At 40.7% G+C, this 23,388-nt stretch overlaps 3 protein-coding genes, 7 non-coding genes and 1 pseudogene across 19 annotated transcripts in view; 10 read left to right on the plus strand and 1 right to left on the minus strand.

Annotated features, from left to right (window-relative positions):
• Positions 1 to 481: 481 nt before the first annotated feature.
• Positions 482 to 555, plus strand: trnai-aau (transfer RNA isoleucine (anticodon AAU)). Its single transcript has one exon. It is a non-coding gene; the product is annotated as a tRNA-Ile (tRNA).
• A 1,156-nt stretch (positions 556 to 1,711) lies between these two features.
• On the plus strand, positions 1,712 to 1,785 carry trnai-aau (transfer RNA isoleucine (anticodon AAU)). Its single transcript has one exon. It is a non-coding gene; the product is annotated as a tRNA-Ile (tRNA).
• A 1,156-nt stretch (positions 1,786 to 2,941) lies between these two features.
• Positions 2,942 to 3,015, plus strand: trnai-aau (transfer RNA isoleucine (anticodon AAU)). Its single transcript has one exon. It is a non-coding gene; the product is annotated as a tRNA-Ile (tRNA).
• Positions 3,016 to 4,173: 1,158 nt separating this feature from the next.
• Positions 4,174 to 4,247, plus strand: trnai-aau (transfer RNA isoleucine (anticodon AAU)). Its single transcript has one exon. It is a non-coding gene; the product is annotated as a tRNA-Ile (tRNA).
• A 1,159-nt stretch (positions 4,248 to 5,406) lies between these two features.
• Positions 5,407 to 5,480, plus strand: trnai-aau (transfer RNA isoleucine (anticodon AAU)). Its single transcript has one exon. It is a non-coding gene; the product is annotated as a tRNA-Ile (tRNA).
• Positions 5,481 to 6,638: 1,158 nt separating this feature from the next.
• Positions 6,639 to 6,712, plus strand: trnai-aau (transfer RNA isoleucine (anticodon AAU)). The gene has a single exon. It is a non-coding gene; the product is annotated as a tRNA-Ile (tRNA).
• A 1,159-nt stretch (positions 6,713 to 7,871) lies between these two features.
• Positions 7,872 to 7,945, plus strand: trnai-aau (transfer RNA isoleucine (anticodon AAU)). Its single transcript has one exon. It is a non-coding gene; the product is annotated as a tRNA-Ile (tRNA).
• A 2,481-nt stretch (positions 7,946 to 10,426) lies between these two features.
• Positions 10,427 to 11,460, plus strand: LOC109643246 (leucine-rich repeat-containing protein 18 pseudogene; annotated as a pseudogene).
• A 2,027-nt stretch (positions 11,461 to 13,487) lies between these two features.
• dph7 (diphthamide biosynthesis 7) lies at positions 13,488 to 18,995 on the plus strand. 10 transcript variants are annotated; one of them, XM_069524328.1, is made up of 10 exons: positions 13,488 to 13,619; positions 13,911 to 14,098; positions 15,181 to 15,314; positions 15,398 to 15,485; positions 15,728 to 15,825; positions 15,907 to 16,067; positions 17,184 to 17,256; positions 17,333 to 17,398; positions 17,486 to 17,658; positions 17,917 to 18,995. In XM_069524328.1, the coding sequence occupies exons 2-10, from the start codon at positions 13,952 to 13,954 to the stop codon at positions 18,348 to 18,350; spliced, it is 1,374 nt and encodes a 457-aa protein (XP_069380429.1). In that variant the 5' UTR covers positions 13,488 to 13,619; positions 13,911 to 13,951; the 3' UTR covers positions 18,351 to 18,995. The 10 variants fall into 10 exon arrangements, with proteins under 10 accessions (XP_069380429.1, XP_069380432.1, XP_019963848.2 ...); XM_069524331.1 differs by having other exon boundaries at positions 15,910 to 16,067; XM_020108289.2 differs by having other exon boundaries at positions 13,911 to 14,083.
• Positions 18,996 to 19,083: 88 nt separating this feature from the next.
• Positions 19,084 to 20,561, minus strand: mrpl41 (mitochondrial ribosomal protein L41). The gene is made up of 2 exons (XM_020108293.2): positions 20,425 to 20,561; positions 19,084 to 19,822 (listed from the first exon to the last, which is right to left on the minus strand). Exon 2 carries the CDS (start codon positions 19,784 to 19,786, stop codon positions 19,379 to 19,381), a length of 408 nt encoding a protein of 135 aa, XP_019963852.2. The 5' UTR covers positions 19,787 to 19,822; positions 20,425 to 20,561; the 3' UTR covers positions 19,084 to 19,378.
• An 866-nt stretch (positions 20,562 to 21,427) lies between these two features.
• Positions 21,428 to 23,388, plus strand: part of pnpla7b (patatin-like phospholipase domain containing 7b) — a 53,359-nt gene continuing 51,398 nt past the window's right edge. Inside the window, 2 exon segments of the mRNA XM_069524349.1 lie at positions 21,428 to 21,536; positions 22,983 to 23,026. Coding sequence (XP_069380450.1) covers positions 22,985 to 23,026 — 42 coding nt within the window. The 5' untranslated portion in view covers positions 21,428 to 21,536; positions 22,983 to 22,984.

The raw sequence follows: 23,388 nt of genomic DNA on the forward strand, positions 1-23,388 counted from the left end.
CTCTGAGTCAAGGTGTGAATAGCTGTGGAAACCTGTAATTTGTAGAGCCATCCTGATATTGTTTGAGCCATTAAGGTCACTGGTTGGTGTCTTGGTGTGGAGTTAATCAAAAAAACGCATGGAGAGACGTTTAGCAAACTCTGTGGGAATAGTACTTATGATTGAATTCACTGGGAACATTACTTGGGATTGTATATCCAGTTGATTCACTTTTGAACTAGTTCATCTAAACTCAAGGTCAATCAATCATTCGAAATTATTAAAATAGTCCATATTCACAAATCACAGTTAATCTCATAGGGTTTAACAAGGTGACACATCCGGTGCCCTAAGGTACATGTGACCACTTTGTTTCAGCTCATTCTTCTCTACTGACACCGAACTTAAAAGGTGGCTCCATCATACTGCACTTCCACTTTTATTTACCCTGTGCAAAATGAACAACGGAAAAATACATTGAGTGGATCCTCACCCTTCATGCGGCCGGTTAGCTCAGTTGGTCAGAGCGTGGTGCTAATAACGCCAAGGTCATGGGTTCAACCCCCATACTGGCCAGTGTTTGTCAGAGATGTGATGCCATCATTTATAGAACAATGTCAACCATGACAGCTCAAATTAAAGCTCAGAACAATTGAGATGCTAGTTTCAACCACAAATGGCCTTGAACCCCTAAGATATGGAATAGAAAACCCATTTCATACTCTCTGATTGATCTTGGTCAATTATTTTTTACTGTGTCTACAAAGTAACTCAAATAAGTACAGACACGTTTTTACCAACCTTGCTGGGAATTTCACATGGGATAAAGGACATGACCGGTTAGAGCACCTAGGTAAAATTTAAACACCATACTGGAAGAATTGTACACATCTATCATTTCAGTTATTACTGGCAGCACTACAGCATTGATATTTGTGTAAATGTAGTGCAATTCAACCACATAGGGACTCAAACCCTTAAACTTCTGATCCAAAGTCAGACACCTTGTCCATTAGGCCACATGGTCATATACCTCTGATCTAAAGTGCAGCTGAGACATGGTAGATTCATCGTTTGGTCATTGTGGCAGATTAATTTGTTGAGAAACTGACAACATGTACATTTTACTGTTCGCTTTGAAATACACTGCTCTTAGATATGTGATGACTTTGTTTCAGTTAATTCTTCTCTACTAACACCCACTTGGAAGGTAGTGGCCTTGCTCCCCACCAGTTAGTGGGTTGTTGGGGTTCTCTGAGTCAAGGTGTGAATAGCTGTGGAAACCTGTAATTTGTAGAGCCATCCTGATATTGTTTGAGCCATTAAGGTCACTGGTTGGTTTGTTGGTGAGGAGTTAATCAAAAAACGCATGGAGAGACATTCAGCAAACTCGGTGGGGATAGTACATACAATTGAATTTAGTGGGAAGATTAGTTGGGATTGTATATCCAGCTGATTCACTTTTGAACTAGTTCATCTAAACTCAAGGTCAATCAATCATTCGAAATTATTAAAATAGTCCATATTCACAAATCACAGTTAATCTCATAGGGTTTAACAAGGTGACACATCCGGTGCCCTAAGGTACATGTGACCACTTTGTTTCAGCTCATTCTTCTCTACTGACACCGAACTTAAAAGGTGGCTCCATCATACTGCACTTCCACTTTTATTTACCCTGTGCAAAATGAACAACGGGAAAATACATTGAGTGGATCCTCTCCCTTCACATGGCCGGTTAGCTCAGTTGGTCAGAGCGTGGTGCTAATAACGCCAAGGTCATGGGTTCAACCCCCATACTGGCCAGTGTTTGTCAGAGATGTGATGCCATCATTTATAGAACAATGTCAACCATGACAGCTCAAATTAACACTCAGAACAATTGAGATGCTAGTTTCAACCACAAAGGGTCTTGAACCCCTAAGATATGGAATAGAAAAGCCATTTCACACACTCAGGTTTGTCTTGGTCAATTATTTTAAGTGAGTCTACAAAGTAACTCAAATAAGTACAGACACATTTTTACCAACCTTGCTGGGAATTTCACATGGGATAAAGGACATGACCGGTTAGAGCACCTAGGTAAAATTTAAACACCATACTGGAAGAATTGTACACATCTATCATTTCAGTTATTACTGGCAGCACTACAGCATTGATATTTGTGTAAATTTAGTGCTATTCAACCACATAGGGACTCAAACCCTTAAACTTCTGATCCAAAGTCAGACACCTTGTCCATTAGGCCACATGGTCATATACCTCTGATCTAAAGTGCAGCTGAGACATGGTAGATTCATCGTTTGGTCATTGTGGCAGATTAATTTGTTGAGAAACTGACAACATGTACATTTTACTGTTCGCTTTGAAATACACTGCTCTTAGATATGTGATGACTTTGTTTCAGTTAATTCTTCTCTACTAACACCCACTTGGAAGGTAGTGGCCCCACTCCCCACCAGTTAGTGGGTTGTTGGGGTTCTCTGAGTCAAGGTGTGAATAGCTGTGGAAACCTGTAATTTGTAGAGCCATCCTGATATTGTTTGAGCCATTAATGTCACTGGTTGGTTTGTTGGTGAGGAGTTAATCAAAAAAACGCATGGAGAGACATTTAGCAAACTCTGTGGGAATAGTACTTATGATTGAATTCACTGGGAACATTACTTGGGATTGTATATCCAGTTGATTCACTTTTGAACTAGTTCATCTAAACTCAAGGTCAATCAATCATTCGGATTTATTAAAATAGTCCATATTCACAAATCACAGTTAATCTCATAGGGTTTAACAAGGTGACACATCCGGTGCCCTAAGGTACATGTGACCACTTTGTTTCAGCTCATTCTTCTCTACTGACACCGAACTTAAAAGGTGGCTCCATCATACTGCACTTCCACTTTTATTTACCCTGTGTAAAATGAACAACGGAAAAATACATTGAGTGGATCCTCACCCTTCATGCGGCCGGTTAGCTCAGTTGGTCAGAGCGTGGTGCTAATAATGCCAAGGTCATGGGTTCAACCCCCATACTGGCCAGTATTTTGTCAGAGATGCGATGCCATCATTTATAGAACAATGTCAACCATGACAGCTCAAATTAAAGCTCAGAACAATTGAGATGCTAGTTTCAACCACAAAGGGCCTTGAACCCCTAAGATATGGAATAGAAAAGCCATTTCATATTCTCAGATTGGTCTTGGTCAATTATTTTTTACTGTGTCTACAAAGTAACTCAAATAAGTACAGACACGTTTTTACCAACCTTGCTGGGAATATCACATGGGATAAAGGACATGACCGGTTAGAGCACCTAGGTAAAATTTAAACACCATACTGGAAGAATTGTACACATCTATCATTTCAGTTATTACTGGCAGCACTACAGCATTGATATTTGTGTAAATGTAGTGCAATTCAACCACATAGGGACTCAAACCCTTAAACTTCTGATCCAAAGTCAGACACCTTGTCCATTAGGCCACATGGTCATATACCTCTGATCTAAAGTGCAGCTCAGAGATGGTAGAGTCATCGTTTGGTCATTGTGGCAGATTAATTTGTTGAGAAACTGACAACATGTACATTTTACTGTTCGCTTTGAAATACACTGCTCTTAGATATGTGATGACTTTGTTTCAGTTAATTCTTCTCTACTAACACCCACTTGGAAGGTAGTGGCCTTGCTCCCCACCAGTTAGTGGGTTGTTGGGGTTCTCTGAGTCAAGGTGTGAATAGCTGTGGAAACCTGTAATTTGTAGAGCCATCCTGATATTGTTTGAGCCATTAAGGTCACTGGTTGGTTTGTTGGTGAGGAGTTAATCAAAAAAACGCATGGAGAGACATTTAGCAAACTCTGTGGGAATAGTACTTATGATTGAATTCACTGGGAACATTACTTGGGATTGTATATCCAGTTGATTCACTTTTGAACTAGTTCATCTAAACTCAAGGTCAATCAATCATTCGGATTTATTAAAACAGTCCATATTCACAAATCACAGTTAATCTCATAGGGTTTAACAAGGTGACACATCCGGTGCCCTAAGGTACATGTGACCACTTTGTTTCAGCTCATTCTTCTCTACTGACACCGAACTTAAAAGGTGGCTCCATCATACTGCACTTCCACTTTTATTTACCCTGTGTAAAATGAACAACGGAAAAATACATTGAGTGGATCCTCACCCTTCATGCGGCCGGTTAGCTCAGTTGGTCAGAGCGTGGTGCTAATAACGCCAAGGTCATGGGTTCAACCCCCATACTGGCCAGTATTTTGTCAGAGATGCGATGCCATCATTTATAGAACAATGTCAACCATGACAGCTCAAATTAAAGCTCAGAACAATTGAGATGCTAGTTTCAACCACAAATGGCCTTGAACCCCTAAGATATGGAATAGAAAAGCCATTTCATACTCTCAGATTGGTCTTGGTCAATTATTTTTTACTGTCTACAAAGTAACTCAAATAAGTACAGACACGTTTTTACCAACCTTGCTGGGAATTTCACATGGGATAAAGGACATGACCGGTTAGAGCACCTAGGTAAAATTTAAACACCATACTGGAAGAATTGTACACAACATCTATCATTTCAGTTATTACTGGCAGCACTACAGCATTGATATTTGTGTAAATTTAGTGCTATTCAACCACATAGGGACTCAAACCCTTAAACTTCTGATCCAAAGTCAGACACCTTGTCCATTAGGCCACATGGTCATATACCTCTGATCTAAAGTGCAGCTCAGAGATGGTAGAGTCATCGTTTGGTCATTGTGGCAGATTAATTTGTTGAGAAACTGACAACATGTACATTTTACTGTTCGCTTTGAAATACACTGCTCTTAGATATGTGATGACTTTGTTTCAGTTAATTCTTCTCTACTAACACCCACTTGGAAGGTAGTGGCCTTGCTCCCCACCAGTTAGTGGGTTGTTGGGGTTCTCTGAGTCAAGGTGTGAATAGCTGTGGAAACCTGTAATTTGTAGAGCCATCCTGATATTGTTTGAGCCATTAATGTCACTGGTTGGTTTGTTGGTGAGGAGTTAATCAAAAAAACGCATGGAGAGACATTTAGCAAACTCTGTGGGAATAGTACTTATGATTGAATTCACTGGGAACATTACATGGGATTGTATATCCAGTTGATTCACTTTTGAACTAGTTCATCTAAACTCAAGGTCAATCAATCATTCGAAATTATTAAAATAGTCCATATTCACAAATCACAGTTAATCTCATAGGGTTTAACAAGGTGACACATCTGGTGCCCTAAGGTACATGTGACCACTTTGTTTCAGCTCATTCTTCTCTACTGACACCAAACTTAAAAGGTGGCTCCATCATACTGCACTTCCACTTTTATTTACCCTGTGTAAAATGAACAACGGAAAAATACATTGAGTGGATCCTCACCCTTCGTGCGGCCGGTTAGCTCAGTTGGTCAGAGCGTGGTGCTAATAACGCCAAGGTCATGGGTTCAACCCCCATACTGGCCAGTATTTTGTCAGAGATGCGATGCCATCATTTATAGAACAATGTCAACCATGACAGCTCAAATTAAAGCTCAGAACAATTGAGATGCTAGTTTCAACCACAAAGGGTCTTGAACCCCTAAGATATGGAATAGAAAAGCCATTTCATACTCTCAGATTGGTCTTGGTCAATTATTTTTTACTGTGTCTACAAAGTAACTCAAATAAGTACAGACACGTTTTTACCAACCTTGCTGGGAATTTCACATGGGATAAAGGACATGACCAGTTAGAGCACCTAGGTAAAATTTAAACACCATATTGGAAGAATTGTACACATCTATCATTTCAGTTATTACTGGCAGCACTACAGCATTGATATTTGTGTAAATATAGTGCTATTCAACCTCATAGGGACTCAAACCCTTAAACTTCTGATCCAAAGTCAGACACCTTGTCCATTAGGCCACATGGTCATATACCGCTGATCTAAAGTGCAGCTCAGAGATGGTAGAGTCATCGTTTGGTCATTGTGGCAGATTAATTTGTTGAGAAACTGACAACATGTACATTTTACTGTTCGCTTTGAAATACACTGCTCTTAGATATGTGATGACTTTGTTTCAGTTAATTCTTCTCTACTAACACCCACTTGGAAGGTAGTGGCCTTGCTCCCCACCAGTTAGTGGGTTGTTGGGGTTCTCTGAGTCAAGGTGTGAATAGCTGTGGAAACCTGTAATTTGTAGAGCCATCCTGATATTGTTTGAGCCATTAAGGTCACTGGTTGGTTTGTTGGTGAGGAGTTAATCAAAAAAACGCATGGAGAGACATTTAGCAAACTCTGTGGGAATAGTACTTATGATTGAATTCACTGGGAACATTACTTGGGATTGTATATCCAGTTGATTCACTTTTGAACTAGTTCATCTAAACTCAAGGTCAATCAATCATTCGGATTTATTAAAACAGTCCATATTCACAAATCACAGTTAATCTCATAGGGTTTAACAAGGTGACACATCCGGTGCCCTAAGGTACATGTGACCACTTTGTTTCAGCTCATTCTTCTCTACTGACACCGAACTTAAAAGGTGGCTCCATCATACTGCACTTCCACTTTTATTTACCCTGTGTAAAATGAACAACGGAAAAATACATTGAGTGGATCCTCACCCTTCATGCGGCCGGTTAGCTCAGTTGGTCAGAGCGTGGTGCTAATAACGCCAAGGTCATGGGTTCAACCCCCATACTGGCCAGTATTTTGTCAGAGATGCGATGCCATCATTTATAGAACAATGTCAACCATGACAGCTCAAATTAAAGCTCAGAACAATTGAGATGCTAGTTTCAACCACAAATGGCCTTGAACCCCTAAGATATGGAATAGAAAAGCCATTTCATACTCTCAGATTGGTCTTGGTCAATTATTTTTTACTGTCTACAAAGTAACTCAAATAAGTACAGACACGTTTTTACCAACCTTGCTGGGAATTTCACATGGGATAAAGGACATGACCGGTTAGAGCACCTAGGTAAAATTTAAACACCATACTGGAAGAATTGTACACAACATCTATCATTTCAGTTATTACTGGCAGCACTACAGCATTGATATTTGTGTAAATTTAGTGCTATTCAACCACATAGGGACTCAAACCCTTAAACTTCTGATCCAAAGTCAGACACCTTGTCCATTAGGCCACATGGTCATATACCTCTGATCTAAAGTGCAGCTCAGAGATGGTAGAGTCATCGTTTGGTCATTGTGGCAGATTAATTTGTTGAGAAACTGACAACATGTACATTTTACTGTTCGCTTTGAAATACACTGCTCTTAGATATGTGATGACTTTGTTTCAGTTAATTCTTCTCTACTAACACCCACTTGGAAGGTAGTGGCCTTGCTCCCCACCAGTTAGTGGGTTGTTGGGGTTCTCTGAGTCAAGGTGTGAATAGCTGTGGAAACCTGTAATTTGTAGAGCCATCCTGATATTGTTTGAGCCATTAATGTCACTGGTTGGTTTGTTGGTGAGGAGTTAATCAAAAAAACGCATGGAGAGACATTTAGCAAACTCTGTGGGAATAGTACTTATGATTGAATTCACTGGGAACATTACATGGGATTGTATATCCAGTTGATTCACTTTTGAACTAGTTCATCTAAACTCAAGGTCAATCAATCATTCGAAATTATTAAAATAGTCCATATTCACAAATCACAGTTAATCTCATAGGGTTTAACAAGGTGACACATCTGGTGCCCTAAGGTACATGTGACCACTTTGTTTCAGCTCATTCTTCTCTACTGACACCAAACTTAAAAGGTGGCTCCATCATACTGCACTTCCACTTTTATTTACCCTGTGTAAAATGAACAACGGAAAAATACATTGAGTGGATCCTCACCCTTCGTGCGGCCGGTTAGCTCAGTTGGTCAGAGCGTGGTGCTAATAACGCCAAGGTCATGGGTTCAACCCCCATACTGGCCAGTATTTTGTCAGAGATGCGATGCCATCATTTATAGAACAATGTCAACCATGACAGCTCAAATTAAAGCTCAGAACAATTGAGATGCTAGTTTCAACCACAAAGGGTCTTGAACCCCTAAGATATGGAATAGAAAAGCCATTTCATACTCTCAGATTGGTCTTGGTCAATTATTTTTTACTGTGTCTACAAAGTAACTCAAATAAGTACAGACACGTTTTTACCAACCTTGCTGGGAATTTCACATGGGATAAAGGACATGACCAGTTAGAGCACCTAGGTAAAATTTAAACACCATATTGGAAGAATTGTACACATCTATCATTTCAGTTATTACTGGCAGCACTACAGCATTGATATTTGTGTAAATATAGTGCTATTCAACCTCATAGGGACTCAAACCCTTAAACTTCTGATCCAAAGTCAGACACCTTGTCCATTAGGCCACATGGTCATATACCGCTGATCTAAAGTGCAGCTCAGAGATGGTAGAGTCATCGTTTGGTCATTGTGGCAGATTAATTTGTTGAGAAACTGACAACATGTACATTTTACTGTTCGCTTTGAAATACACTGCTCTTAGATATGTGATGACTTTGTTTCAGTTAATTCTTCTCTACTAACACCCACTTGGAAGGTAGTGGCCTTGCTCCCCACCAGTTAGTGGGTTGTTGGGGTTCTCTGAGTCAAGGTGTGAATAGCTGTGGAAACCTGTAATTTGTAGAGCCATCCTGATATTGTTTGAGCCATTAAGGTCACTGGTTGGTTTGTTGGTGAGGAGTTAATCAAAAAACGCATGGAGAGACATTCAGCAAAGGAGGACCTTGAAGCAGGTAGAAGAGGAGCACCTGGAAAGAATACACCCTAATACAAAAAGACATAATCCGATTGCTATTCCATCTGATATCCCACACATTGAGCAGCCAGAACACTAAATGGATGTGAGCACTCTGAAATGGACAGAAGCGTCATCAGCCCCTGGCCCGAATGGTGTCCCATACAGGGTATCCAAGAATGCTCCAGATGTTCTACGCTTCTTGTGGAAATTAATGTGGCTCGGGTGAAGCAAACAATACCCAAAGCTTGGCACAGAGCTGGAAGAGTACTGGTACCAAAAGAGGAGGAATCCTCAAACATTCGCCAATTTCGGCCTGTCAGTCTCCTCAATATAGAAGGCAAGGTCTCCTTTAGCTTCATAGCCCAAAAGCTGACGAACCATCTCGTAAAAAACAAGCTGGTGGATACAACAGTCCAAAACACTGGAATTCCAGGGTTCTCTGGAGGTTTAGAACACACTAGCATGATCTGGCACCAAATCAAATCTGCCAAGAGTGAGAAGAGAGATCTACGTGTCATCTTCCTTGATTTCACTAATGCATTGTTGTGCACAAACGTTCAAATTTTTCGTGAACGATGAACTGAATGAATCATTTTTCATATGATAAACATAATCATGGCATTCACTCCAGAGAGAGACAGCACACACACACACACACACAGGCCCAGGGACTCTGCGCCTACTCACTCGCTCAGATTGACACACAGTGAGATCAGAGCTTGGTCATGTGAAGCAGCTGGTAAGTGACTTTGTTGAAGAACAATGGAAACAAACAGCGAAAACACAGAGTTTCTCTCCAATTGCAGCTGCTAAAGTATCAAAGCAGAAGCTGCAGTAATTTTATACCGAGCTGGAGTTTCTGTTTCCTCCTCCACTCTGACCTGCTCTCACTATAACTAATAAACACTCATCACAAGTTATCAGGATCTGATCAGTACATGAAGTATACTTCGCTCCAGAGTTTATGAGGCTCATTTAAACATTATGAAAAATGACTCGTCAACATGTGCTCAGTACAACATGAAACATGACATTAAGAGCCTGTGTGAAAAGGAGCGACACGCAGACATGATCTGACACCATTGATTAATAACTAAATACATGATCGTAAGTTTGTCAACATATCATCCCAATAAAAAAATGGAAGAAATAAATGTGAACTAGTTTTATGGTCAGTACCACATAATTTCCTCTGGGCCACTTTCAAGATCTTCAAAGTACCAGAGCCCATCACAAACCATGATTAAAAATGCTAAAAAGGAACTCTATATACAAAATATGAACAGTAGATTTTATTCAAGATATTTAAAAGCTAATTGTGAGAATTAAAAAAAGGTTGAAGCGCGAGAAAACATTGTGTGGAGATCAAGTTGAATGTGAGAGTAACAGTCTGGCGTCGACAGGAAGTGAACAGACGGACAGTGTAGAAAGCAGATGTAAGTCACACTACATCGTGCAAGAAGGGAATTCAACAATGAACATGTTGATTGCTCCGACTGCTAAATCATACCAGGCTGCAACTCCTTATCAAAGGATAATTCAAAGCTTTGATTTTCTCCCTCATAGAAAAGGAATGTCATTTGATCTTGTCTGTGATCCTTCCATGTCTATGACACTGGTTCAGTCTCTTTTGCAACATTGTTTCTCACAGTGGACCCTTTGCAAAGCTGTGACAAAAACTCTCAGAAGACATACTTGATTTCATGGTCTTTATTTTTCAGGTTTGCACCATAACAGAAATGCTGCATTACTGATCTCAAAAGACAAAATATGTAGCATGCCCAAAAGGAAGGAAGTTAAAGGGACTAAGATCACTCTCAAGATCGCCAGAAAAGCAATACGGATGACACCAGATGGACATCGCAGACTGACCCTTAGCAACATGGGTATAACCAATTTCCCAAAGTGTCTTCTCAAGCTGACCGACTTTGATGCATTGGACCTCAGTCGCAACCTGATTAGGAAACTGCCGCTCAGCTTTGGGAATTTCTCATCACTTAAATGGCTTGATCTGCACAGCAACAAACTAGAGTCTGTGCCAGAGTCAATCAGCAACCTGGTGGCGCTGACCCACCTCAACCTCTCTAACAATTTCCTAACCTCGGCAGGTTTACCCCCCACTCTGGGTTCTCTCACCAGTCTGACGTGTCTCAATCTGGGTATGAACAAGCTGGACAACCTCCCTCCCACTATGGTGGCTCTAGACAGTCTCCAAGAGTTTGGCCTGTTTGATAACCTCTTCCTCAACGTACCAGACTTTCTGCATGTTCTAAAAAACCTCACCAAATTGAACATGAAACGAAATCCTCTATTGTGTGTTCAGGAGGATGATAAGGAGTTGCTACAGAAAAAATCTAAACCAGAGGTTCGTAGACCATGCTTTAAAATATATAAAGAGCAGCAGAAAAAGCTTACAGGAGGAGAAAGAAGCGATATGATTGGGGAGAAAAGGATAAGGACTTATGCAGGACTGATGGTGCCAAACTCACTAGCTGCACTCAATCAGGATTCGTGGAGAATCAGACATTGAGCAAGAGACAATCAAAGAACCCAAAAATGTGTTGGAATTAAGAATCTGAACAGATGTCATTTTAGGTTTAGAATTGTTTAGAATTATTTGTCCATAATATTTAACTAGCTGGGGCAGAGTGCAACAGACTGTTGTGTTTGGGAAGTGCGAGAGCTTGGCGAAGGTCAAAGCCTTCACTCCCTAGACATCACAGATATGAGACTGCGTACGCAGGCAATACTGTCTCTCTAACTAGAAAATACATTTGATTGTTTAGGAACAAGCTCACCCAGAGATTAAATGATTTGTTGGGGTTTAAAATGTGACTGAAGGAAAGCAGACTTCAGAATATGAGAGAGCATCATGCACAGATGTTGTATGGATGAATGCTGAATTCTCCTTGGTCAAACGTCAATAAATATTTCAGCTTAAGTTGTCAAAGGGCTCCTGAACCCTTTCTTCACTGATGAGTTGACCATTGATCAGCAGATTTTACACAACACTCAGTAAGAACTTTAAATTAATTTGTGCTAAATACACAACATTTACATATAAAAAAAAAAGATCCACAGGAGAGTAGAGAGTGCATACCTTATTTACGCTAAAACAGTATTCAAAGTATTACTTGAGATATTTCTCACTGTCTCCCCTACTATCAAGTACAAAATAGCTTAATCTCAGTACTTACACATAACACACAGTAGGCATATTGGATCTCAAGCAGTCCTGTCTATGTCCTGTACATATGGCAGAATTGAATATAAAGTTGACTTTGACACAATCCATAATCCACCATCACAACTATCCATGATCAGGATCCACCATCACGATCTCTGATTCACCATCCACTGTCATGATCTATGTTCCATGATCATAATTTACAATCCACCATCACGATCCACGATGTGGCCACAGCAGCGATCTTGGATCTGCAAACAATAAAGCACAAGGACTCCGGGGAAGAAGTCAAGTCAGTAACATGTATTGATGAGACATTCATTTCTTTCATGTGATAAGGAGGGAGAAGAGGAAAGAGATGCTCCGTATGTCATGTGTCCCCCATAATTCTAGACCTATAGCCACAGAACTAAGAGCAGGTCCAAGACAAGCCTGACCAGCTCTTACTATAATCTTTATCATAAAAGATAAAGGTTTTAAGTCTACTCTTAAACATAGAGAGGGTGTTTGCCTCCTGAACTGAAACTGGGAGATGATTCCACAGGAGAGGAGCCTGATAGTTGAAGGCTCTGGCTGCTACTCTACTTTTAGAGACTTTAGGGACAACAAGTAAACCTGAATTATGGGAGAACAGTGCTCTAGTAGGGTGATATGATCCTATGAGCTCTTTAAGGTATAATGGTGCCATGTTATTAAGGGCTTTGTAGGTGAGGAGAAGAAGTTTTAATTATATTCTAAATTTAACATGAAGCCATTGTATTGAAGGTAATACAGGATAATTGTCTATTAGCAATTAACAAGACACGGGCTGCAGCATTTTGGACAAGCTGCAGTCTTTAAAGAATTATTGGTCGAGCCTGATAATACCAAATTATAATAATCAAGTCTGGACATAACAAAGGCATTGACAAGTTTCTTTGCATATTTTTGAGACAGGATGTGCCTGATTTTTCAAAAATAACTCCCACATTCCTGACAGGTTCACTGGAGGCAAGGGCGATGCCATCTAGAGTAGCTCGTTAGATAGGTGTTTAGGGTATTAAAACCGGTGTTGTCTGAGTTTAATAGGAGAAAATTGTGGGTCATCAAGGTTTTTATGTCCTGAAAACATGCTTGAGGTTTAGTTGATTGATAACACTGCTCTGATTCGCACAGGGTTTAACTTCCAGCAACATAGTGGGGAGATATTTTCTATGAAGTGATTATTTACTGTGTCATATTTTGCTCACAAATGGTTCAGATTAGATGTGGGAGAGAGCCTTCGTTTGGTCATTGAGGCAGAATAATTAGTGAAGAAGTTGACAACATTCCATTTGTACTGGTTTACATAGCTGGTATGGACAATACGTAAGTCTTGTCAAATATATGAAAAGGGGGTGTTTAAACAAAAAAAAGCAAATACACAAAAAAGTTAGGTGCAAGTACTTTGAGACACACGTATGTCCTTGCTCAACTTCTTTGCTTTACCACAGTCCATGCAGAAGCGGACCTCTTCTGTTTACTTCGTCCCTCTTGTTTTGTAAAATCTGGATAAATAAAGAAAAAAGCGGAAGTTCACCACCCGCTCGCTCATGACGTAGGCGCTGCTTGGTCATGTGACTCAACGTCACTACTCTCCAGCCCGGAACCAGAGCACCGGGCAGACCGACATGTGAGTTTTGTTGACACTGATGAGCTGCGTGAATGTTCACGAGTAAAGAAACGTCGATTGGAGTCCAGTGACTCACCGAGTATCTGTTCACACTCTGAAATGTCCGCACATGACAGTTTGCACTGCGTGAACCTGCAGTGAGGTCATTATAGCCTGCTAGCTAGCTAGCTACCAGACAGTAAGCTCAGTTAGCCATGCTAGCTAGGTGATGTTGCTCCAGGATTACTACTTATAGACGGGTGTGGGGTCACTGTTGGTTCTGCAGCTGAGGCGTGTTGTTGCTGCTTTCAGCGAGCGCACCAGCACGGGGATGTTACGCAGAGCAAGCGGTCATGGCCTGGAAGTCGAGGACCCGCAGTCTGCAAGTGTTTGACACGGAGCTGAGCGCTGACACGGTGGAGTGGTGTCCCGTGTCTCCGTGCCACAACATCCTGGTCTGCGGGACATATCAGCTGCACAAAGGGGTGAGTTCAAACACGGTCAGTCCACACTGTGGTGTACATCCGTCCCCTGTCATACGGACACAAACTCATGCTTGTCAACACTAAATTATTTCATGTAATTTACAGTAGATCAGATAAAAATAACTGCTACCATCTTAAGGGCCTTTTGTCAATATCTGTACCTTCACTGTTCTATCTTAATGCATATTCCTAAATGTGTGTATAATCAAGTTATTAGGGCAAGGGAGTTACTAGTAGGTTGTCCTGAGTTAATGGTGCTCTCCATATTATCAACCAGTGCCACAGACATACTGTATGAATATCAGTGTTTATGTTTATAATATTACATTTTTATAGTACAGAATAAACAATGCAGTAAAGATTAAATCTATTATGTGTATAATATTTATTTGATTGATGATTTGTTTTCTTTTTATTTGTAGTTCTTTATAATAGTATTTAAATGTAAAACATCAAGCCTCAGTTATTTTTATTTTTCATAAGGAAATTAAATCTTTCAAAATCTATCATTTACTTTTTTATATCGTAAAAGTTTTTTTAACTACCTAATATGGGTATTGGCATCGTTCCCCAAAAATCTGTACAGTCTGGCTCGTTTCCCACACACATCAACTCTGGAAATCCTAACCTGCTAAACACATTTGTTTATTAGTTAGTAGTAGCACTTTTTTATTCAGTGTGGATGGTAACACCCTGAAATCAGAGTCAATATTTTCTCCTCATGGTCATTGTTTCATTTAAGTTTAAATGTTTTGGGAATATTTAAAGGCCTGATGACTTCTGGACTGAACTGAACCAAAGAACCCTGTAATTTCAATTAAATGTTAGAATTTTAGTTGTTCTGTAATGTTCACCATATTAAGCCTGTATAGTGATGTGGCAAAATGTGGGAATAAGAGATGAATATTTCTAAATGTTAAAATAGTACTGAAATGTGATGTTCATTGTCAACAAAAAATATAGTTTTTTTGATTTTAAGTTTGATTTTAAGTTTTGTGATTTCATGTCGCACTAGTAGCTACAAAATAGCGTAACACTCATTCAAGCTCCTGTTGGTTTCCTGCTGTAGCTTGATGCATGCCGTATTTTTCATGTAGGTAGGGGTAGAGGATGCCACGCCGAGACGGACTGGTCGTTTGTACCTTTTTGACTTTCGGCGGGAGGAATCAGTGGGTCCGCCTCTCACTGAGCTGCAGCAAATGGACACTGCTGCCATTTTAGATCTGAAATGGTAAGAAACCAGGCTTGACCAATGTGACTGTTGTCTTTCATTGTTTTTTTCCCCTGCTTATTGATTGTTTTGCATATTCTTAGGTGCCATGTGCCAGTGTCAGGAAAGGCAGTGCTGGGAGCAGCAGCTGCGACAGGGGAGCTGCAGCTGTACACACTGTCTGACAGTCAGGTGAGAAATTATAACATGCACAGGAATCACAGTCACTGAAGTCTTATATCATTCGGAATTTAACTGATGTTTGTTTACAAAGTCAGCATATATGGTTTTTGACAGCACACTTAATAATCATCCTCGAACAAAACTGTGTTATGTTGGTTAAAAGCAGCCTGTCCTACCACAGTAAATCCAACTGTCAGTTAGACTTGGTGTGGCTGTTGTTGTGGTCTGCACTCATGAACGTGTGTATCCAGTATGATGGCAGCCGCAGTCTGCAAACTCTGAGCAGTCTGGAGGTGGGCACAGAGCGGCTGGCTCTGTCGTTAGATTGGTCCACTGGAAGAATGGACAGGTGAGATACTTTTCCAATGAACAGTATAATATTTTGTACAAATACAAAGTTCTGATTTGATGTGTCCCCTGTTTGTGTCAGCAGCAGTGATGTGCGGGTAGTGTGCAGTGACTCTGCAGGCTGTGTTAGTGTGCTCTCTCTGGCTGAGGGTGCTCTGACATGTCTGTCGCAGTGGAAGGCCCACAACTTTGAGGCCTGGATCTCAGCCTTCTCATACTGGGATACACAGCTGGTTTATTCTGGTATGAGTGCATTTATAGCTGTGGTCAATCACCCTCCCTACCTCTTTTCTTTCTGTGGCCGCCAGCCTATCAAAATGGACATATTTGAACACGGATTTTCATTTTATTTTGACGGGGATGTTTATCAGAATGCAAATGTCCGCGTGATAGTCTCTGGACACTCTCTGGAGTTCCTCAGGCCAGCCCCCTAGTAAGAACTTTGTCTGAGCGAGCTGATGTGCAGGATATCCACAGCAGGATTTTCTGATTTCTGTGTTGTGAATGCATCTCAGTGGAGTATCTCCTGGTGTTGCTCATGTGTGAAAGGCAAACTCAGAAGAAAGTCTAGACCCAATTGTGCAGACATCTTTCTGAGTTCATATCTGAAAAAATATGTAACTTAACAGTACCTAACAATTGAAGAAGTTAATGCAACAACTACAGTATGTCATACAAGAGCATATTGTGTATAATTTTTTTATTGTCTTAAACTTGTGGATGAAAACAAGCAGGTAATAATCCTACAGAAGAAAAAAAAAAGTTATCCATGATGTTTGTGCTAGAATGTAATCGTAGTGGATGGATCCTAAATTACCAAAGTGACTCTGGGATCAGCAGATTGGTACTCTCAGCTAGAGGAAATGCTGAGAGTATGACCTAAATACATCTATACTTTATTAAAAAAAGAAAAGAAAGATAAATATTATTTATGTTGACATTTATAAAATATTATCAAGAAATGTATGGTGCACCAGGGGACTCACTCAGGAGACAAGACCTGACAAGGAATATTTGCTTTACTTTCTCCAACACTTCGCACAACACATTGCCCACCTGATATGCAGATAATAAAAGCTTTTACATTAACTGCTAAACTTGTCAGTTTTTAACAAAAAATGTTTCTTCTTTTTCAAGTATTTATAAAAGCAAAAGAAGTTACAATAGGAATGTATTTTGCCAGAATAAATTAATACCTGAATATATCATGTGCTTTTGTTTTGGACAATCTTTTTCTTTTCCTATCCCCTTCCATTATCAGCCCTTGATCATAAAGCAGATTTTGATCGATTCTACTTTTAGCACAAGTTCATAATTGTTTACATCCTTGCATGTAAACTGTTTGTCTTTCCTCACCAGGTGGTGATGACTGCAAACTTAAAGGTTGGGATCTCAGGGTGGGTCCCTCCTGCCCCACATTTACCAGTAAAAAGTGAGTACTGATGCGTTAATCAGGGCTGTCCATTTAGATGAAGCATAGTGACACTTTGTGTCTTGTTCTCTTAAAGGCATTCAATGGGTGTGTGCAGTATTCATAGCAATCCACATCGGGAACACATCCTGGCTACAGGCAGGTAAATATTCCAGTGACATGTGAACTGTTGTGTCAGTTGTGATTTCAACGTGTTTGTAAGTCTGGGTATTGGCCTCTCTTCTTGCAGCTATGATGAGCAGGTTCTGCTGTGGGATGGCAGGAACATGCAGCAGCCTCTCAGTGAGATAGCTGTGGGTGGTGGAGTATGGAGGCTGAAGTGGCATCCGACCCATCAGGACCTGCTGCTGGCAGCCTGCATGCACAACGACTTCCACATCCTTCACTGCCAGCAGGCCCTAGGTGAGCATGGAAGAGAGATAAAGATGGAAAATACTCGCTCTGGATTTTAAATGTGACTTTGAAAGTCACATACAAAGGGTGGAAATGTAGTTTCCTGTAACATGTGATGCCTAAATTGCAAGGGTTTAGAAGTAATTGGACACAATATGTGTGTGTTCTCTTTGTTCATTCATTCATGCAAAGAAGGCCTGAAAACATGTAACTGTCCTAATACACAGAGTTTCCCTGTAACCATGTTGTTCTCCTGTCACTGTCCAGAGGCCAGTGGGGGAGCCTGTCCTGTCGTCGCCTCCTACATCCTTCACAACTCACTCGCGTACGGAGCTGACTGGTCCCGACTGTCCCTGGAGCAGCCTGCTCCCTGCTCCCCTCCCCCTGCAGAACCAAAGGAAAGCCTCATAGAGACCAGGGGAGGGGGACACCTAAGGATTCAGTACGAATCTCCCACTGCTAGCTTTGACACGTCCCTCGAGGATGATGCCGGGAGATACATCCCAGAGGGCATTGAAGCACTGTCCTCACCCCCTACAGCAGGGCCTGCCCTCAACCCTGATGGTGATGCTCCCTCACTGTACTGTCTACTCGCAAGCTGCTCATTCTACGACCATATGATGCATGTGTGGCGCTGGGACTGGACGATAGATGAGGCTCAAAAGGAATTAGAGCAGCAAATATCTTCTATCAAATTATAAAATGAACCAAAGCTAAGCAGAATTTGAAGCCCAGCTATGTCTTGGGCATGATATACTGTTATCATCAAGTTCCTTTCCCTATGCAATATCTTATCGCAAAATGTTTAATTAACAAAACCCTCTATTTTCATAAATACATTGATTTTTATAAACTTGTATTTAAACACATTGTGTACAGTCCTTATACTGTTTACTACAATACAACCATTCACCCAAAACTGATATTGTGATTTTGTTATGGACATTTTTTCTCTGATACACCTTGTTTGACCACCAGCATGAATTTAACACATGGATTAGGGAACCATGCAGCATGTGTGAATGTTTTGGATGACTGTTGAGTCTCAAAGGGAAATTCTCTCTGTGACCCTCTGCATGTCCAGGCCCCCTGTATCTCTGATTTAATTGTTAATGGCATTTTGACAAGGTTTAATGTGCTTGATGTGATTTTTATCCCAGACCAGCTTGTGAACCTCCTCTAGAAAACCCTGTTTGCATCAGTTCAGTCAGCGTCTGTGCTGCTGCCCCGAAATCTGAGGTGACTTTTGCCATTTGATGAATTTTTGATTAAAATGTGAAGAGGTCACTTTTTACAGCTGGTTACATTCATTGCACTTTCTGACCAATAAATGACAACTTCTGCAATCACTGTGTATATCTCAACTTTGTCACCAGTGAAAGGTTTTTTTTTTTAATTTAAGAAGTTCAGAATAAATGCCTCAGAACAACCATGTTCATTTAATAATTTATTGCAAAACCGCAACCCACATAAATGCTGATTAGCTCGAACTGTTCAGCTGATAATAATGCAATAATAAATGAACAATTCTGTCACATGGATCTCAGGTTTATTCTGTTCGGTCACTTAAGTAACAGAAAAATCAATGACATGAAGGAAACTGGTCTCCTGAACATAAAGGCCAGCCTCAGTTGTGATGTGTCTCCTCCTCGTGTGGATCTGCAGCTTTAAGTCCAGTTGAAAAGAAACCTGTGCCTTCACTTTTGAATGCATTACAACAAGAGTATCTTTAACGCACATAGTTCTTGGGATAGAGCTTGAAGAGCTTCCCTTCTTGTGTGGGCTCAAAGCCATATTTCTCCAGCTGCTCTTTGCTGAAAGTGCCATTTTCAATGTCTTTCTTGATCTGAGGGGCCACCACCTCAGCAAACACACTCTGTGCCGTGAGCGGAAGCTCTGTTCCTCTTGGTGAGCGATACGAGACGTAGGGCTTCAGTTTGAATTCCTCCAGGTTGGGCACCACAAACTCTGGAATCATGGCTCTTATGGTCAGAAACTTTCTGCTCGAGAGATTCAGTCCAGTGGGCCTCGCGCCCCTGCCTTTATTATGAGTCCTTGATCCTCGCTTGCTGGTGAACTCTGACATCCTGTCCGCTCCTCTCACCAGACCCCTAATCAGAGTAGACAACACACCCATGGCACCGGGGTTTCCTCCTCAGAGAGCAGAGAAAACCTGCAGAGAAGGCATAAGGTGATCATCTTGTTTCTCACGAGGAACAATTATAATCATGTAAATGCAAATTAATAAAGAACCTATAATATATAACAAGCATTAAATTAGTCCAGTGAAATCACCGTCTTCAACAATATATTATGAAGTTGCTTCCAAATGTTTGTTTTGGCTTCTTGAGCGGATGAATGGTTGTCATAGATTTGTTTTGTTCCTACATGTTCTTTGCATGTCCTCTGGTCTAGACTGTGTTGTTGTACACAAGCTGCAGTTTCCCCACATGACTTTATAAACACAATTCAATTCAACAGAGTTCAATTAAAAACATCTTCACGTAGAGTTTTTAACCACACTGTTCAAAGTGTTTGAGCGATCAGATGAGGAAAACACGGTAAACCTTTAAACGCTGTGCTGCCTACCTAGTGGTATCTCGTTCAGTCGCTAGCTAATGCTAACTTACGAGCTATCGGGAAGCTACGTCGTGTGCTAACAAGCTAGTTGTGGATTAACATGAACTATTAGATACAGTTTAAACTGTTATAATTGTACACCGCTCACACATTTAAACGAAGAGTTGAAACAATGCAACATTTCTCTCCTCTCACCTTCAGCACACAGTCGCTCCTGTGTCAGTAACGTGGGTGACGGTGTAAGGAAATGCGCAGCGATTGGCTGAGAGGCGCGGCCATCAGCCAATCACATTCCACGATACTAGTTCTCACGCGTCAGCGACAGAGCGTGAAATCACAGACAGGAAGACGATCACCCTTCAAAGTATGATGGAGAAAAACTGCAGCTCTGTGAACGTAGTGGATGATTCTGTCGCTGTGTTTTGGATCATGCCCACGATACTTTTATACTTTGCTTTTAAAACGTGCTGTTAGTTTAAAGGAGATCATTTGAAAAGGATTTTTTTTCTTTGCAGCCTTTGACTGGCATTATTCTACATACATAAATGTAAAGTTGTAAAAACGTCTTCCTGTGTATTTGAATCGAGACGTTTATTTACATTATATTATCTGTTTGTACTATCTATATTATAAGTTATCTGTTTTTACTAACAAAACTTATATATCATCTGTGTATATTATCAATAACTGCATTTCGTTGCTTTGTACTTGTGACATGTGCAATGACAATAAAGTTGAATCTAATCTAATCTAATCATATATTATCTGTTTATATCATCTATGTTATATATCATCTGTTTATATTATGTGCCATCAGTTTATCTTACCGATATCGTATATTCGATGTTTATATTATCTATATCATATACAATCTGTTTACATTTCCAATATTATATAATATCTGTTTATATTATCTATATCATATTTTACTTGTCTATATTACCAATATTATGTGTTCTCTGTTTACTTTACCTGTATCAGTTTGTATTTGCTCATGTAAAACTTGGTTTATAACCCCAGTTTTATTTGTTTTTCTAGTGTTTGTGTAGTTTAAGTTCATTTGAATAAAAATATGTGAACAAAGGATGCACACAGCAAAATCGCAAACAACTGCTCTTTTTAAATATCGATGTAATCTGTGTCACTGAAAATATCAAATCCAGCCTGTTGCGTCACATGGGGGGGGGTCTCCGCACATGTCAGTGGTTTTAGTCTGAAGTGTGACCGGATATACAGATTGTGTTTCGGTGTGCCGCCCTGACACTGTTGTTGAGGCGTGTACACACAGAAAGTTTGACAGAAGAAAGGTGAGTGGGGAAAACACTCGGTCAGTGTACTCGCAGGTGTGTTGTGTGTGTTGGCTCGTGTTTCCGGTGCGCTCTGTCAGCGCGCACTCGCTGCGCGTGGGTTTCACGTGTGTCTCGTCCTTGCGGGTTGTGACCTCACAGGAGGAGGATGAGCCCGCGGGCGCAGAGTGCCAGGCAGGAGAGGGAGAGTTAATGTCTGCGGGGGGGGGTTAACGGGAACTTTCACGTCTCTTCTTTCTTGTTAAGTTCCAGCTGCAGGCTGACATCACAGCGCTGACAGTGGGACTTCATCGGCTTCGCCTGCACACTGCACGGTGTCGTGTTGTCACACTGTCGTGGTCAAAGTCTGGTAAAAGGACTGATACCATTGACTGGACCGTTTTCCAGAGTTGTGTGTTTGTGACTGAAGCAGTGTTAAAGTGCATGAGGGTGGGTGGGGGGGGGTCTGGTTACAAACACCGAGTGTGTGTGACCTCGTTTGCTGCAATCGTGTGTGGGGGTGGGGGTGGGGGGTGGTCTTTCCCCCACAAACCTTTGCCTCTGTGACCCGAGAGTCAGCTGAGTGCACGTCCCCCTCCTCGGTGTGGTTTGGGTAAAGTCCGTGTGTGTGTGTTGTTTTGCATGTGTCGGACCCCTGGGAGTAAAACAAGACATCACTGTTCCTATTCAGAATCAGAATCGAGGATTAGTAAAGTAGGTGTATCCATACATGGAATTTTCTGTGGTGTGTCTGTGCAATTATCAATATAGAAAATAGGAAGCAAAAATGAAATAGAAAAATGAAATAATAAGTACTATAGGCAAAAAATAAAATAAATACTATAAGCAGGAGGGATTGTGCAGAATGTACATTGATTGTTATTTCTAAAGTGTCAGACTTCTTGTCATAAGCTATTATTAATATATAATGGCTACAGTAGCTTTTCACCTGTTGTCTTCTTAGTGATTACAAAAACAAAACCTCAAATGAAATTTTACAGGTCTTAATTTGAAATATTAAAGGTTCAGTGTTTAGAATTTAGTGACATCTGTGGTGAAGTTTCATGTTGCAGCTGAATACCTCTCTCCTCACCCTCTCCTTCCAAACATGACAGAGAACCTGTGGTAGCCTTCAGTTGTCATAAAAACTCAAAAGGTGTTTAGTTTGTCCAGTTTGGACTAATGTAAAAAAAACATGGTGGCCTCCAGAGAGAGGACCCGCTCCCAATATGAATATAAAGTATTTAAAATATAAAGGGCCCATTCTAGGGTAAAGAAAATTACAATTTGTATGATGTAGATGAAACAAATGAGTGAAAACATCACTAGGATTATTTTTTATTCAGTTTCTGCCAATAGATCCTTTTCACGTGAATAGTACACAGTGGAACTTTAAAGTGTTGATCACATTGCAATTTCACTCTTAAAGACTGCCTTTTAAAATGTTGTATTATTGTCTTTAAACAGGGATGGAGGACGACAGTGAAGAGGAGAGCTGCCTCATACACCCAGTATGTCTTTTCGCAACACCTTCATTGCACTTCATCTACCTACTAATTCCTCAAACGTCTGTCTTCCTGTATGTGGAGGCACTCATCTTATCTTCATTCTTTGCATGTGTATTCTTATCGCCCCAAGGAAGTGTAGTGTCAAATTTGGTGTGATTTGGACATATGAAACGTTCATTATAAATAAACTGAATGACAGGGTGACCATTACTGCAGTCAATGGGGGGCAGCGTGCCCTCAGTCTGGGAACCAAGCGGACCATGCTTTCTTCTACAGCAGTGCTCGGCAACAGGATCAAACTGAGGGTCATAATCACCGCCAGATTATATCAATCATTCGTTTCTTTTTTTAATGCACTATATTGG

This window comes from Paralichthys olivaceus, chromosome 4 (assembly GCF_024713975.1).
Source record: "Paralichthys olivaceus isolate ysfri-2021 chromosome 4, ASM2471397v2, whole genome shotgun sequence".
In the NCBI taxonomy this organism is placed as follows: Eukaryota; Metazoa; Chordata; class Actinopteri; order Pleuronectiformes; family Paralichthyidae; genus Paralichthys; species Paralichthys olivaceus.